Here is a 16,523-nt window from a genome sequence, read left to right as displayed (position 1 = left end):
TTCATGCTTTTATTTTGAAGTGTAAATAACGGAAGTGAGTTCTGCTGCTTCGCGGTGATCCTCTTGAAGCTAAGCTAACGGAGAGGATGCCGTCGATTGATTACGACGAGTAAGTTTCATTCAGAATTTTACACTTTTCCTATCTGTGTTTACGGTTTTATTAGGAATATAACCCCGAATTTCCTTTCTTTCTTCCAGCTCAAAGCCCAGCTGGGCCGATCAGGTCGAAGAAGAAGGAGACGGTTGGGAGGATTTTTTTTTTTAGCCTAGAAGGCTAGCGTTAGCATAGCTCCGATATTAAGGCCCGGCTAGTCGGCTTACATTTCCACGTGTTTTTTTTTTTTGTTTGTTTTTTTGACAGTCGGTTACTGAAATTAACATTCCGACTGTTCTGGATACATAGCTTTACAATTGTATTTGTTATTGAATTTTAGTGAGTAGTTTAAAGGGGTGTTTAGTTTCTTTTACTTGGCGATAAGAAAGCGGCCCTGGTGATGGAGGAAGCGTTTTCTAGCACTTAAAAAATGCAGAAAGCTGTTTCTACAAGACTTTAAACATTAATTACAAACACGTTAATGAAGTAAGATGACTTTTACAATATTTTTGGATTGTTTTAGGTTGGGTCCGGGATAAAAGAATAGGAAATGTAACAACAGATGGGAAACTTGAGCAGTTTTATCACAAATTTTAACTGATAACTAATGATCATATTGTTTTCTATATGCTTATGTGTCATGTTCATTTCCCCCTGTTTTACTAGACACACTACCATCTCCGAAGGAAACCATCAAAGGAAACATAAAAACTGTCACCGAATATAAAATAGATGAAGATGATGGGAAAAAATACAAGGTGATTAATTTGATGATTAAACAGAACACTTTTCTAGGTTTATTTTTCTGCAATATATTTCAAAGCATCTGTTGGTTTTTATATCCCAGGCGCTTTGATATAAGTTGATTTCTTTTAACCGATGCTACCAGGTCATCATGTTGTTGAGAACCAATGCAATGCTCTTAATCTGTTAAATGATTTTTGTCTAGATTGTGCGGACCTTTAAAATCGAGACAAGGAAGGCATCCAAAGCTGTTGCAAGAAGAAAGGTCTGTATACATCACCTGAGGTGTGAGGGGCATTTAACTACCCAATGATTTTGGTGTTGTGAACTTTTCCTGTGATGAAATATTTTGCAGAACTGGAAGAAATTTGGAAACTCTGAGCGTGATCCACCGGGTCCCAATGTTGCTACCACTACAGTCAGCGACGATGTCTTCATGACATTTATCTCCAGCAAAGATGTGAGAATCTGTTGCATTTATTTTAATTCTTGCCAAGTTTTCAGATTCTTGCACATGAAAACCCAGTGATAGTAAAGTTAAAGTTTGATTAATGAAGCCAATAATTTCTCAGAAATTCAGTTTTTGCCTCCATCCTCTTCTGAACACTATAGTGAGTTAGTTTAAAGTTTCCAGTTGCTTTCCTTTCAATTTGAAAATCAGTCTAGAAACTTTCTCTGCAGTATTGCTTAGCAAAGGAGTAAGAGAAAGAATTGCTATGTAGTGCAGAATCAGTGGTCTCAGAGTTGTGTACCTTTTGCCTGAGATGCTATTCCTTTTTGCAGGACTTGAATGCCCAAGACCAGGAAGAAGACCCAATGAACAAACTTAAAAACCAGAAGATTGTGTCGTGTCGTATTTGTAAAGGCGACCACTGGACGACCCGCTGTCCGTACAAGGACACCCTGGGCCCTATGCAAAAGGAACTGGCTGAGCAGCTTGGCCTTTCCACTGCAGACAAGGACAAGGCTCCTGGTTCTGGTACCAGTTGTTTGCTTTTTTTAAATTTATAATCTTATGGTCTTTGTGCAGTGTTCTTTTTTTTTTTTTTGCTATTTGAGTTGTGTTGTCAAAATATTTATATATTTTTTAATTAGCTGAACCAGAACCTGTGCAGCCTGCACAAAGCAAGACTGGCAAATATGTTCCCCCAAGCCTGAGGGATGGAGGTACCCGAAGAGGGGAGTCTATGCAGCCGAACCGCAGAGGTGAGAAGAAGTTAAAGTGTGTCAGTTGCTACAGCTTTGATCAAACACTAAATGACTTCTCCTTCCAGCTGATGACAACGCTACAATCCGTGTGACCAACCTGTCTGAGGACACCCGTGAGACCGACTTGCAGGAGCTTTTCAGACCATTTGGCTCCATCTCAAGGATTTACCTGGCAAAGGACAAGAATACAGGACAGTCCAAGGTTGGTACTCACTTTCTGCATGTTCTGTCTCTATTAGATCCTCACAAATGAGCTGATTACCATTCAGCAGTGTCTGTTAGAATTAGATGGACAACCATTGAAAAGGAAAGCTCCAGTTTTCTAATCTAGCATCGTCTTTGCTGCAGGGATTTGCTTTCATCAGTTTCCACCGCAGGGAGGATGCAGCCAGAGCCATTGCAGGAGTGTCCGGCTTTGGATACGATCATCTTATTCTCAATGTTGAATGGGCCAAGTGAGTTGATAACCATTGTTGCATATTATGTTAGCAGTATGGTTTTCTAGTGTTAACTTTAAATGTTTCTTTTCAGACCTTCCAACAACTGAGGAATTCATCTACTTTCCAAATGCCAGATTTTCACTGTAAATGTGGCTGTTACCTAAATAAAGATAGTAAATTGTCACTTTTTGTTGTTTGGATTTTTCTTTGGATTGTATATCTAAAATATTCAAAGCTTCAGATATAAAAATCTTAGAAAATTGTCACTACCAAGCAGAAAAGTGACTTAGTCACAACCTGCAGCCACTAGCTATTTATAAAAATAGGCTGCAGTTACATTTCCTGTATTGAAAGATGTCAGGTCTTTTACTTTGAGGTAGTAAAAATAACTAGGCAGGTGTTCAGTGGTCCAAAGTTGAGACTCAAGTCATCTAATCATTTTGAAATCAGACTGGAGTTTAAGGGGCAGAATCCAAGTTGCTTGAGGTCCAGTTTGAAATTTCCAATTTGGGGTTCCATGTCTTATTGGTCCAGTTTTATGAAGTCCAAGTTCGTTTGGGCCATCTATCAGAAACCTAAAGCATTTCATTTCTACTGGTGCTGAAAAACCTGACAAAAATTCTGAACTTCATTTTAGCATAACCTCAAGTTCTCCTTTTTGGGCTTTGGGCTGTTATCCAAATTTATTTTGTGTTTAGGATTCAAATTTAATTAAATAATTTCTGGTTTCAACCTGCCAGTTTCTTTTGGCTGCTGAGCTGGATGTGTAGGAGGAAAGCAGATATCCTGTAGAGCAGAGTTCACCGCTTTTGTTGCCAAAGTCTCTAGCAGGAAAAAAGTCACTAGATGCTTTTTGACATAAGTGCTAGAGGGGTCTGAAAAGTCACTTAAATATAGCGACCAAAGCACTAAGTTGGCAACACTGCTATTCGCATAGTTTGTTTTCAAATAGTTTGCTGCTGTCTGGACCTTTCTGAACATGTGCAGCAAATGGACTGATCCAGTAACACCAAAATTTACTTTGAGATCAATTTAATCCCTTCCAAATGAAGTGACTAATCAGCTTCTGTTTAAAAGACTGGTCCAAAAACTATAACAGGAATCCTATGTAAAAAAAAAAAAAAAAAAAAAGTTGGTTACACGAGCATACCTTCAAACTACTCTAATCAGATTTTCGGTCAAGCTAAATCTACAAATCCTTATTTTCAAGTACAAAGCTGCAATACCATCACGTCAATTGAACCACAAATACAATTTCAGAAGAACTTTATTTGAAATATTACATATAAAATCTACATACAATTTACTCCACATTGAACAATTAACAGCATAATAAAAACAAGACTCAATATGGAATGATTACTACATAGAACATAGTGGCCGCTTGGTGACAGCTGAAAGTCAAATCACTTAAGTATTCCGTCATCGGTATTAAAACCTTTAAAATGTGGACAAGGGGAAATTAATCAGAGACGTCCATTTTTTCTTGTTTGATGTCTGCAATAAAAAACAAAAAAAAGAATCAAGTTAAAACGGTAAATGTGAGATCAACAGGAAAAAGCAGAAGGGAAATTCTCCCTAGTACCTGCTGTAGCTTGTTCCTCCTTCATCCTTTCAAAGACGCATTTCTTGATCTCCAGCCCGATGGCTCTAGAGAGCGGGGGAGGAACAGCATTTCCAACCTGGGTGAAATAAAGTAATAAGAAAACAAGGACTAAGCTGACAAAGAACCTGAAACGATTCATATGTCACAAGCTTGACAAACTAAACCGATTGTTTGTGAAACCATGTCAGTTTGTGGTAAACTCGAACTGGTTCTTACCTGTCTGTGTTTGTCCAGAACGTTTCCGAAGAAGCGGTAGGTGTCAGGGAAACCCTGAGAGCGAGCACACTCCCTCACACTGACAACTCTGTGCTGCTCTGGGTGCAGAACGCGGCCCTGAGATTGCACAAATGGATTAAGATCATCAGGAATTACATTTCAGGTTTATTTATCGGGAGCGACCAAATCTCAGATTATAGTTTGAACACAGCCTTCATGAGCCATAGAATAAACTTCTGATCTTTTTCCCAACATTCAGGCATAAAACTGGAAGCATGATATACCTGCTTGCCCATGGGTTCAGGGTTGGTTACAGTTGTACTGAAGAAGCCGTCCCACTCCAATCTGCCATAGAGCCCGGCCCAGTGGTTATGGCGGTTTCCGGTGTGGGGCAGACACCACGGGATTAGGGTGTTAAACTGCCTGTCGGCAGAGTCACAGGTTTTCCCTAAAACAAAGAAGAGCATTTCATCAGCTTGGAATCTAAGTTTAACCATTTTATTTTAGTTTCTTTAGAGATCCGATAATTGAGCCTCATGTACCTGCAGCGCAGGAGCAGACGCCTCTGAGAGCACCGGTGCTGCTGCGGCCATTTTTCTTATCATGGTGCGTGTAACGTAGTTTCTTCGTCATGGTGCCATCTTTTAACCGGACTTCAATGTTGGGCAGATCTCTCCAGTCTGAGCCTGGAGCCAGAGGGATGTGACGCATCCTGGCCTCCACTAATGCACTCATGTCCTGAGATTAAAAGTCATAAAAACAATAATTAATACTAGTAATTAGTGATGCATTTTTGTAAAAATGTTAATATTGCTTACCTTGCAGATGTGGTCTCTGAGAATAGGCTGATATTGTGTGCCTCTGATCTGCCTCTGGAACCAAGACTGAGGTTCTCCGTTGTAGGAAATCTCCAAGGCAGAAGCACCATTACGAATCTCAGGCAGATCAGACATGGTGTCCCTGACGGTGATGGTTCTATAGATGCCACCGTTACCTCTGTTGGAAAATAGAAAAGGCTCAGTAAAGTTTGCAGAACAATAAGTGCTGCTTAGGTCGGGGTTTCCATTACCGTGTCACATTGCTGACATATTTTTTCTCATCCACTGCCACTGTAAGCGAGCACGCTCTAGGAGCAAACACATGCAGGGGTTCAGGGTAGCGAGGCAGCTTCTCTCCTGGAGCAGCAGCCAGGATGATAGCTCTGCGGCGAGTCTGAGCAACACCGTACTGACCGGCCTGAGAAGCAGCAAAGGACAGAAATCCTTAGAGAACATTTTTTCCCCACACAAAAAAAAAAAATAAAAAAAAATCAATAGAATGGATAATAAGTCATTCCCACCTGCAGGACTCCAAACGTACACTGGTAGCCCATCCGCACCAGACAGCGCAGAGTCAGCTTCAGGACCATGGAGTTTTTGAATGATACAAAGTTCCTCACATTTTCCAGCAAGAAGAACTTTGGTCGGTAATAGTCACAGTAACTGCAAAAGAAAAGGATCCGAACCAATCAGTGACTAAATCCGATTACCTGCTCTGATATACAGCCAGTCTTGTAGACACTCACCTAAGATATGAAACCACGAGTGAGTTTTTGAATTTGGAATAAGTGCGAGAATTGAAGCGGTTCATCCCACTGAAACCTTGGCAGGGAGGCCCACCACACAGCATTTCCACATCGCCCTTCTGAGGCAGCTTTTGGCCGAGAGAATTAGTCTTCTCTCCAGACATGACCAGTTTCAGGAGGACATTACAGTCCTCAGTGAACACCGTGGTGCCGGGATTGTTAAGGCGGAACGCCTGTGCAGCTGGCTCCCACATCTCAATAGCCCAGAGCGTCTCAGAGATACCTGAAGGCAGTAAGTGGAAACTAAGCAAAACGGTTATCAATTTGATAACATTCTAGTGCCTGAAACGGAAGAGGAACTTACCAGCCTGGTGGAAGCCTTCAGAAAGTCCGCCACACCCAGAAAACACATCAAGAGTCCGATATTTCTGTACTTTCGGTGCCTGGGGCTCCGAGCGAGGCTCCTGGGACTCTTGTGATGCCTTCCCTTTACCTTTACCTGATAAAAGTGAAGTTGAACATAAGTCAGCAATGAGTTTTAGATTAATACAACTCTGCATGTAGGCCGTCTTTTTTAGAAAACAAACCTTTTCCTTTGCCCTTTCCTTTTCCTTTATGAGCACAAGAGCGTGCGTGGTTGGGAGGATCTTCAAAGCTCTTTGATTTAGCATTGTACGCCTGTAGGACAGAACTAGGTTCATCTCTAGACTGAAGTGATGTTCAATTATGTAAACATGAGACCACAGCAGAAAAACAGAAGTGAGAAGTTATACCTCCAGGAAATAAAAGCGGTCAGGTGCACCACTGGAGTAATCCTGCACAGATTCATTCAGGTCCTCTGCGTACTCTACTTGACAGCGACCAAGAACTTCCGACATGCTGACCGTCACTTCTTCATCACTCCAGTAGAGCTGATTGATGTCTGTGTGGTAACTGGCTTTGACACCTCTGTGTGTGTTCTCAGGCCTGGTTGTTGACAAAGAATTATGTAAATGTTTGACTTTCTTTCAAGCAAAAACTAATTGACCTTGGAAAGGAATAAAAATGCATCTACCTGTAGAACTTATAGAGTCTCAGTTTGACTTCCGCTGTGTCAGCTTTCCCATTGCTGCGGCGATGACAGAAGATTTCTTTGATGCGGCCAACACGGAAAGGCTCTGGAGCATCCAGGTTTGAGCCCTTAATGTAGTCTGAAGATTTCCTGTAATACTCAGGATACAGATCTTCATCCACATCCTCCTTCCTGTGGGAGCGTTTTACTGGACTGGCCGGTTTCACACTGATGACCAGAAATAAATTGATAAAAGGTGATAATTAGGGTATCAGTCTGGAACACTTGGCCGACTGACCATATTTGGACGCTAGTAATCCAATATAAAGCATAAAATATCAAGGGGTTCCTCAGGACTGTTTTAAGACCTCGTCAATTCAATATGTAAATGCACCAAAATGATAAAACAACAGGTTCTAGTGTTAAAAAGCACATTTAGAGATGAACACCTCCATAAACTAAACTGAAATCCTTTAATTTTCAGTAGGTTAAATAATAGTCTTGTTATCAAATCTGGTAACTACATCTTATTCGAATACTGCAGCCCGAGTAAAATCTGCACAATGAATCTTATCATACATGTTCTCCAATCATTGCACTGGTTCCCTGTTACTAAAAGAATAAATGTATATAGCTTATGGTCTATAAAGAAGTAAATGCTGTTGGATCTTACAGTCTGTCAGATCTGCTTGTAAGGCATCAGAAGTTAGTTCCCAGAACCAGAAGTAAACTAGCTGCAAAAATTGACTTCAAAATAGACACTAAATACATTGTTTTCTAATGAGTTTTAAGAATTACACAAATGACATTCTTACCTAAAGCTGAAGGCTTCAGGAGGCAGGTAGACGCCGTCTCCAACCCTGAACTGTTCTCCCTTGAAGCAGGCTAATGCATACTGAGCCTTGTTGTCATTGTTCTCATTCTCCAGAGGCTCAAATGCTCGAGGTGTTGCCTGCTCATCTCGCTGTTTAATACGGGCGCAGCTGCCGCAGAATCTAAAGGAAAAATACAGAGTTAATGTAAAAAATCATTCCAACTTTTCCTTCATCCTGTTCACATAACCAGGTGATTCGCTCCCAGTGTGTTGTAGAGCTAGATATGCAAGTGATTGGAACTAATCTCTGTACAGGCTTTTTACACTCTGGACCTAGATTACCAAACTCTGCAGAGATCATAAAAATATATATACATCCTTGATTTATAATGTGCAAAAATGAAAACAGGTTTGACTTTTAAGTATCTGATAAACAGATGTTTTTTACCTGAACTTGCAGTCTTCTGATTGTTCAATCTTGGGGGGAGTCTCAAATCGGGCAAACTCCACATCGTACCAGAACTGATAGAAGAAACTCTTTCCATCATCTTCAATCACCTTTAGGTCAACATCAACCCCGCCCTGAAACATCAAAAATATTTTCTCAATTAAAAGCTCAAAATAAAAAGACAACAAGGTGCAGTAAAACTATAATCTACCTCCATGGACCAGTTGTTTGATGGCGCTTTGTACATAACGTTGACTTTTCCCTGGACGTAGCTGAGCAGCATGTCTTCACAATCGTCAACAATGACGAGCTCCAGTGGATCAGAGGACTCTCCAAGCACAGTGTGGATGCCTCGAAGGAACCAATGGGCATGAAACATCTTCCCATTATTGTCCTCCCACAGAGACGTGATCCTGAGAAAGGAGCAGCTCATTAAACAGAGACAGCTTAGATTGAACAAAATGTCAGAGCAGTTTAGAAAATGTCATACCTTGCTAGATACAGAGGAATGGATGGATCTTCTGATGAAACAGAGACACAGTCTCCCACTTCCAGCACTTCATCATTCAAAGAGACCTTCTTGTAGTAGTGCCTCTTTCCCACAGTCTGCAGAGAAATCGGTTTAATTAAGCTTCTTTGCAGATATGCAGGTTTTTGAAGAATGTTTCCCCAAAGGAAAAAAAAAAGTTTATTTAAGGATTATAACTTTTTTTCTTGCATAATAATAAAGTAATCTCATGAGCTTCTTCCATTAGAATCACCAAGTTTTTTTTTTTTTTTTAAATGAGTTTAAACAAATCTGTTTGACTTCCTCAATTAAACCTTAAAACATCAGCTGCAGATAAGTGGAGGGAAACCCTAAAAGGCAAATATTTTGCAACAACCTTCATCCTGTGAGTCTTGTTGAAGGATGCACTGCCATGTTAAGGCTGCCCCCTGCTGGCAGAGCAGAGGCAGAACAGCATTTGTTTGAAAGGAAATCTGCTAACCTTGCATGGAAGCTGAATTCTGGTGGTATTTGTCCGTTTACAAACAGAATCCATTTTGTCCCAAAACAGCTTTGCAAATCATGTTGCAGAATGGTGATTTAAGGTGGGACATACAACAGTCATTAAAGAGAGAAGCTCTTTGAAATTTTTGGACAGAAAGGTGTGCCTTTTTACGTCCTGATATATATATATATATATATAAATAATAAATTAAACTTTGGTACGCCAACACTAGATATCATTTTTTCCCCTCAACCAGGTTGGAAAGAGCTGCTGAACGTCCAACATTCCACTGAACTGATTTGATTGGAACTGAATACTGTAAATAGTGCTCCACATGGTCAATACGGCTTTTGTCACCAGACACTTCAGAAGCAGGTCTCTCCAAAAAAAAAAAAAAAAAAAAAGCCTTCTCTCAGGTCTGCTCTTATGCAGATTAAACCGTTGGACTATAAATGTAACCTCATTAGGCAATAAAAGGAACCTATAAACCTACCTCCACAGGCTCACCGATCCATGCAAGTTTGGACTGGGTTTGTCTCTTTTTCTTAGTTTGGAGAACCTTTTTGGGCTTCTCTGGTGGAGCATCTTCCTCTTCAACATTCTCATCATCCTCAGCCTCCTTCACAGCAAGGTTTGGACATCTAACAAAGAAATGCACCCATAGTTTAGCTCCAAATGTATCCTCATCTTTCCAAGTTCATACCAAAACTTTAAACAATAAAGCCACACGGCATGTACAGTTGTTTTATTTTAACCTGCTTTGACAGCCTCACCTTCTCTGCTTACAAGCTTGCTTGCTTTTGCCACTTCCTCCAAACTTGATCATGTCCTTGCAGGCTGTGCACTTACCACAATCGGGAGACTGGCACACCTAGACAAGAGTGAAGGAAATTCAAAGCATGTCATTAGTTTAGCAGCACATAAAAGGTTCACCTGGCCTAGTTTTAAACGAGAGCTTCAGCAGCTTGCCTCGCAGACTCCACAGCGCTGCCGTTTGGCTCCTCCCTCTTTATCATTCTGCTCGATCTGGTCAGCAAAGAAGGCATCGAAAATCTGGTAGACCAGCTTGGTGGTGGTGGCCTTGGTCGGTCCTTTGTTGTCCTTCTCTATCTTGGTTGGGTGGCGGATGGCCTGTCGTCTGGCGGCTCTCCTGTCAACAGCACAAAGTTTTTCCATTTAGAGAAGCTCATTCAGTTTCGTCTGATCACATTTGGAGCTATGGCGTTATGAAGCCATGCAACGCGTCAAGCAAGAAAAAGAAAAGATAAAAACACCCAGGATGGAAAATGCATTTAATGAAAGTAGCTGAGCAGCCTGACCTTTTTAATAAATCAGCTACATTTTTCCTACTGCAGATAAAATAAAGTTGAATTCTATTCTAGGATGCCCTTCTCTCTAATGAATGTGTGTGCAATGCTTAAGTGACTTAAAATTATATAAAAAAAAACTAGCTAATGTACTAAAATAACAAATACTAGTCAAGAGACACAAAAGTGTTTTTTATAATGAATATTTAAATGGCATTTTTAAGACAGAATGAAAGCATCAAATATGTTTTCAGAGCAATTTCTCTTAATTAGCTTGGAAATTATGCATTTAATCATTTCTCATGTTTACACATCAAATAATACCCTATAAAACAAAACCTGTGCTTCATCTTTATAAATAATTTTATAATTTGTTTCAAAATCTAAAAATACATATAGACTGTAGTTCAAGACTGCAACAGATTTCACCAATTTATGCAGCTGATATATTTCAAATTTACCAGGAAAATAAGTTTGACTATAAAGAAAACCCTGGTTGGAGAAAAAAATAAATAAAATATTGGCACACACTATGGTATGAATCTTATTCTGAGCATGTTTCACATCAACACACCAACAGACAAGCTAAATATGCAGTCACAGTAAAGCCTACCTACCAGTACAGCTGCATGCTGCATTAGGAAATGTTAAAGGAATATTAGACATCGAGGAGATGGGGAGAAAGGAGCATAAATACAGGAATAGAAAAACACGTTCAATTCAAAGTGTTTATTAGAGGCTGTCAACTTCAGCTGATGAGCACAGATCTTACCTCTTTCCTAGAGTGACTCCTGCCAGTTTGATCAGATCTCTCATGCAGGGGGTAACAATAATGGGCTGCTCATCAGAGTCGCCAGCCTCATCATAGCTTTCCACCTGCTCCACCACAAACTGGGCGTGGCGCAGCAGCGTGTCCTCAGTGAAGCAGTTAAAGTTCAGTCCTGCAGGTGGGACAGCAGTCTGCGGACAGCAGGGAGAGCTGGTCTATATGTTGCAGAGCGAGACACTGAAACGGATCAAACTTCACACCAGAGCTCACCTCGATCTTGTTGAGGAGGTCCTCATAGGTGACGTCCGGATTTTTCTGCAGGAATTCAACCACAATCTTGCTCATGTAGATCTTCTCCTGCATCAGGGCGAAAATGGGGGCGTACTCGTCGCTGGGGTCCATCAGGATGTAGTCAGCAAAAGCTGGAGAGGCGGGGGAGATGATATTAGCAGGTGGCATACACAGCACTGAGTATCTGGTGGGAACAGGAGCGCTACTTACATGTTGTGAAACCGATTAAAGCCTTTTCCCCTCCATCAAAACCAGTTATCCACCAGGCATTGATGGGTCCAAGCTTTCTGGCAAAAACACCATCTAAGTCAAATTTAGATGAGAGCATATTTAGTAGAAGCCAACAACATATGGTTTACATATCAAAGGTAACAGTCGTACTGGTTAAGCCTGGGCTGTCATCATAGATGGGTTTCACATAGCAGCTGAAGTAAAGCTCCACGTTCTTCTCAATCAGCCCCGAGTCAAAAGGGCAAAGATGGCCGCGTTTGTCATACACGCTGCAAAGACAGCACACCAGGGTTAGCCTGACAACAGCTCACAATCCATACAGCAGCTGGGATACAGAGCGCATTGCCAACCTGAAGTTAGTGATGCGGTGCTGCGGCAGATGGTCGTAGCTCTCAAATCCATCCTCATTTGACTCAAACAGTGACAGAGTCTCGTGAGTTAACATCTCTGGCTCTTCAAGCTGAGGGGGCAAGCAGAGCAGAGTCAGGTTTGCAATGAAACAACATTGTGCTGTAATGGGGCAAGTAAAAATGCGACGGCCTCACCGCGTTATCGGGATCCCCTTGAAACAACTTCAGATCAGGGTCATCCAGATACTGCCTGCAGTCAGGACATTTAGGAGGTGGAGTCTGGAGAGACACAGAAAGGTCAATAATGTTACAGCTGTTGAAACTACTGCAGTAAAACTATTTGTCAAAAAACAAAAGCAAAAAAACCAACATTGATACCTTTGCAGTAAGTCCTGTTTTAGTCGTTTTGGATTTCGACTCCTCCGTAGCAGGTCTGCAAACACCAAATACAGAGTTAGCTTCACATTCACTCTAGGAGTAAAAATCTAGGTGCATAGGACTTACTTTTCATCCGAATCCACCTTGAGGCGTTTCTCCTCCTGGATCTGCAACAATGTTATATTATCAAACACAGGAAGTCTCACCCTGAGCAGGTATTTATTTTTTCAACTGGACGATTACTAATATCACCTCCTCAGTGTCGTCTTCCTGCTTTGGTTCAATTGTTCCATTAACAGCTTCTCCACTCAGATCCTCTGATTTGCGCTTTTGACTGTAAAAAAAAAAGAATAATTCAAACACCAGCCGCTTCCTGAGAGAAGCATATTTTGTCTCTTGAAGGAAACCAACTGAATTGAACTGGGGCTTATACGCACACTTTGGAGAACATGGACACAATGGTTGGTTGTTTCCCGCTGTTTCTTGTTACTCTGGTACTGCTTGGGGATTCTAGAAAAACATTTTAGGAGGAAAATAAAAAAAGAACAATAAATTCTGATTAACTGAAACAGTCAGAGATTTTGTGAATTGAGTCTCTTTAAAACCACAATTTGTTGAACAAATGCCAAACAGGTCCCAGACTAACTTTTAGTTTCAGAGTTTGCCTTGCTCCTGCGTCCACCCTTCCCTTTGGGAGCTGCTGGCGACTTGGTTTCAGTTTCATCCTGTTCTGTCGCCATATTTACATCTTCATCCTCTTTGTGGGAGCCATTTGCAAAGCCGTTCGCCTTTCCGTTCTGCTCAGCGCCGTCCACAAGAGAGCCGTTCTCAAGATGAAGCTCTTTACCCAGCAACACCTTCACTTTGGAGATGTAAACCTCCTGAGGAAAAAAGGTTACAGAGGAGGTTAGAGGTTCACCTCTAGGAATTAGAAGATTATCCAGAACAACTTCACCATAAAAATGACGGAAAGACAAACTGAAACATTTCAAGCAATGTGCTAATGGTTATAATGGTTTGCAGCCATTTAAAATCAATAAATCAGCTTGAAGAAAATGTTATTTCACCAAAAAAAAAAATATATTTTTTTTAAATACAAGAATTTTTTCACCAATGCCATCATGCTGGACGTTGACGTTTCCATGTATAATCATTGGAAAGTTTAGTGGAAGGAACACGCCACAAGGTTATATTAGCCTCATCAGTAAAGTAAAGCGGATGTAAGAGTTTTGCACAAAAAGTAAACTGCTGCTGAAGTCAAAGCTACCAAATCCCCACATTCACTTCTATCCAAGTATATAAACTAAAGCAGTCATCCTCTTTAAGTTCAGCCAATCCTGATCGAAGAACAATCTATGCGTCTCCATTAACCACCCAATTGAGCAAATTGCAATAACGAAACATGTATTTGTAAAATTGAAACAATGCAGTAAAAAAAAACAATTTTGATTTAATTATCTGTGAAAAGTTTTTATGTTTCAATTAAGTTTTTTTTCTGGTTGCATTGAAATTCTTATATTTCACAAAAATGCAATGGAAAAAGCTTTTTCGCATTATATCAGTCCCTGGACCTACTGCCTTGTAAAAGACAAAGAAGAAGAGCAACAATGAACTAGAGCCATGGCTGATATGGATACATCTCATGTGTTTACATCAGGCACTGCCATGTTGTTTTTAAGAGATATGAGCAAATGTACACTGGTTTTTTTTATTCCATTTCTTATTTTACGAAAATATCACACTTGCAAAAATTGGCATTTTAAAATTTAGCAGAATAATTAACAGATATGCACATTTTTGTAATGGAAACAAAACTAATGACAGGAGTGGTTTATCCTGCCAATAAAGGAGAAAACAAGAGGGGTGTTGCTCAATGGACAAAAGTCATCTTAAAATTAGTGAATTCTTCATTTTATGTGGAAATCAAAGACTGCAGGGTCTGTGTAGTGAGGATACAGACTCTAGGTTGCTTAAGGTACTGTTGGAAGTCTCGACAGTTGGCAATGATTTAGGGAGTAATGTCATTTCTATAGCTGGAGCACAGAAAGTTCTTATTTCTCCCTAAATTCAAAGAGAACGCAGACATACACCCTGCAATCTTAAAGCATTACATGTTTCCATAAGCTAACAAACTTTGAGATGCTGATCTCATTTTCCGGCAGAATTACTTTTATTCATATTCTCATAATCTTGCACATAAACCAGTTACATGGACATATAAGACAAGGATGAATAAACACCAGGACCAACAAAGCAAACAAGCTTGAGGTTACTACTGAAGATATCTGGTTTCTTTGAACAGTGTGACACTGCAGTAATTCATGCAAACAAAGCACAAAGAATAAAGGTGGATGCACTGTATATTAAATGGACCTACATTTCTTTATTAACCCTCCCATAGAAAGTTCGCACCAGACCCGAAAAACAAGTGACTCAGAAACGTGGCGTGTTGATAGGATACTGGTAGATCAGATTACATAAACAGCATTATGATCGGCATCACAAAGGCCTTTATTCGTTAGTTATTTTTCCTTTAGTAGCTTTGTTTGAAAGTATCCTCTCTAAATGAAGTTATCCAAGCAATATCCAGCTGTAATAATATCAAGTTGTATTAGATAGCTTGTTTTTTTTCTGGATATCAGGCAACTATGCTCATCATTTCTTATTTGTATAGTTTGCTCATATTCACCTCAACTGATTTTTCCTTTTTAACCAAAAAATATCGTTACTTTTTAAGCTGATTTGTTTTTACATCAAATATGGCTCCTTCACCAAGAACAGAGCTACGATCTGGCTTTCTGTACTATCATGACGGAGCTGTTTTGCTGCAACGCAGGAGACATGTGGGAACTATCAATAACAGGGCCAGTATCCTGCAACTTTTTGATGCGTCCTCGGCCCAGTACTAAAGCAAGGAACCAGATACCCACCGCTGCTCCATCAGTCACATCAAATTTGAAATATCTGCTCCAAGGGACAGAATGTCGAGTGATAAAATGTGAGACGTCATCCAAATTAACAGAAAACTTTAAATACGAGCTTGGCTCTCTAAAACTGAATCAAAATGTTTTATCAAATGTTGTAATAAATCTCATATGATGTACCTTAGCATGTAGCTAAGCAGCAACAAAAACACATACATGGGGATCTTTAGCAACCACTGACCTTTGAGATTTCAGAGCTTTTCATTTTTTCCTCAAGTCTTGTCAGTTGGTCTTGAGCATCATCCTGTAGAAAATCATGCACCAACCGCAGCTTTTCTTTAAGCTGATCCTGAAATACATTTTATTAGGAATGTTAGATTATAGCACAAACTCAAACTGGAAAGCTGGGTTGCATATATGCAGCTTTAAGAGGTGCAAACTTTCCTAACCTCCTCTGTAGATCCATCTTCATCCAGCATCAGCAGCCTGTATCCAAAACACGTTAAAATTAAGTTACATTACAAAACAGCAGGAGGCTAAAGTATAAAGGCAAAATGGCTTTTATATTGCAACATTAAACGGCCATAAACATACATAAATAGGAAAACTTCCTGAGAGGCGCCAAATCTCACATTGAAGCGCATCCATCATGAAGCTAACCATGCTAGCAGCTAATAGCGTCTGAACTACCAGCTGAATGAGAACAAGCTAACGCTAGCTCTGTTGCTAGCTTTGGTAAAGAAAGCGGTGAAATTCAACAGGCTTTAACAGAGCGATGTGTGACACATTTTCAGGCATGCTAGTGTTAAACATGAAATGTTATAAAGTACATAATTATCTTAATATTAGCATTTTTTTAAATAATACCATACCTCTTCTTTACGTCTTCGGGCAAAGACAAGGACGTTTTTGTTGGCATCGCAAACAGCGACTTAAAGGGGAAAGACACGCAAGATAAAACTGCTTTAAAAACTGTAAAAACAACTCGGTCGGCCCGCTGTCATTCACCACAGCACGGCTCCACAGTCACCCGCCAGTATGTAATGCTTCCTAACGTGGAAGCTAAATGCAGTTCGGGCGCGCGGGCCGTGTTTT

The 16,523-nt window shown here is 40.3% G+C and overlaps 2 protein-coding genes across 2 annotated transcripts; one reads left to right on the top strand and one right to left on the bottom strand.

Moving 5' to 3' along the window:
- The first annotated feature begins 7 nt into the window (after positions 1-7).
- Positions 8-2,671, top strand: eif3g (eukaryotic translation initiation factor 3 subunit G). The gene is made up of 10 exons (XM_015372003.1): positions 8-109; positions 199-242; positions 761-852; positions 1,044-1,103; positions 1,194-1,298; positions 1,622-1,817; positions 1,934-2,044; positions 2,113-2,249; positions 2,396-2,502; positions 2,579-2,671. Exons 1-10 carry the CDS (start codon positions 87-89, stop codon positions 2,592-2,594), a joined length of 891 nt encoding a protein of 296 aa, XP_015227489.1. The 5' UTR covers positions 8-86; the 3' UTR covers positions 2,595-2,671.
- Positions 2,672-3,741: 1,070 nt separating this feature from the next.
- dnmt1 (DNA (cytosine-5-)-methyltransferase 1) lies at positions 3,742-16,523 on the bottom strand. Its single transcript, XM_015372095.1, has 34 exons — positions 16,301-16,523; positions 15,878-15,914; positions 15,670-15,777; positions 13,151-13,385; positions 12,942-13,014; positions 12,757-12,838; positions 12,631-12,671; positions 12,505-12,559; positions 12,322-12,405; positions 12,127-12,236; positions 11,927-12,045; positions 11,756-11,848; positions 11,525-11,676; positions 11,258-11,445; positions 10,148-10,328; positions 9,952-10,049; positions 9,672-9,819; positions 8,677-8,792; positions 8,398-8,599; positions 8,187-8,320; positions 7,740-7,919; positions 6,928-7,152; positions 6,647-6,839; positions 6,461-6,551; positions 6,238-6,372; positions 5,874-6,156; positions 5,649-5,790; positions 5,379-5,545; positions 5,128-5,305; positions 4,852-5,047; positions 4,594-4,757; positions 4,310-4,426; positions 4,073-4,169; positions 3,742-3,984 (listed from the first exon to the last, which is right to left on the bottom strand). Exons 1-34 carry the CDS (start codon positions 16,345-16,347, stop codon positions 3,950-3,952), a joined length of 4,506 nt encoding a protein of 1,501 aa, XP_015227581.1. The 5' UTR covers positions 16,348-16,523; the 3' UTR covers positions 3,742-3,949.

The sequence above is a fragment of the Cyprinodon variegatus genome, unplaced genomic scaffold (genome assembly GCF_000732505.1).
Source record: "Cyprinodon variegatus isolate N-32 unplaced genomic scaffold, C_variegatus-1.0 Scaffold68, whole genome shotgun sequence".
Lineage (NCBI taxonomy): Eukaryota > Metazoa > Chordata > Actinopteri > Cyprinodontiformes > Cyprinodontidae > Cyprinodon > Cyprinodon variegatus.
This window is presented reverse-complemented; position numbering and strand designations above follow the sequence as displayed.

What these genes read in the sequence shown, in the direction of transcription:
- eif3g (XM_015372003.1), top strand. Translation starts at nt 87, where the DNA reads ATGCCGTCGATTGATTACGACGA. An exon ending in GGTCGAAGAAGAAGGAGACG is followed by an intron (nt 243 to 760) that starts GTTGGGAGGATT and finishes CTGTTTTACTAG; the next exon opens with ACACACTACCATCTCCGAAG. An exon ending in AGAATACAGGACAGTCCAAG is followed by an intron (nt 2,250 to 2,395) that starts GTTGGTACTCAC and finishes TCTTTGCTGCAG; the next exon opens with GGATTTGCTTTCATCAGTTT.
- dnmt1 (XM_015372095.1), bottom strand. Translation starts at nt 16,347, where the DNA reads ATGCCAACAAAAACGTCCTTGTCTTTGCCCGAAGACGTAAAGAAGAG. An exon ending in GGATCGGTGAGCCTGTGGAG is followed by an intron (nt 8,793 to 9,671) that starts GTAGGTTTATAG and finishes ATTTCTCTGCAG; the next exon opens with ACTGTGGGAAAGAGGCACTA. An exon ending in CAAACAACTGGTCCATGGAG is followed by an intron (nt 8,321 to 8,397) that starts GTAGATTATAGT and finishes TTGATGTTTCAG; the next exon opens with GGCGGGGTTGATGTTGACCT.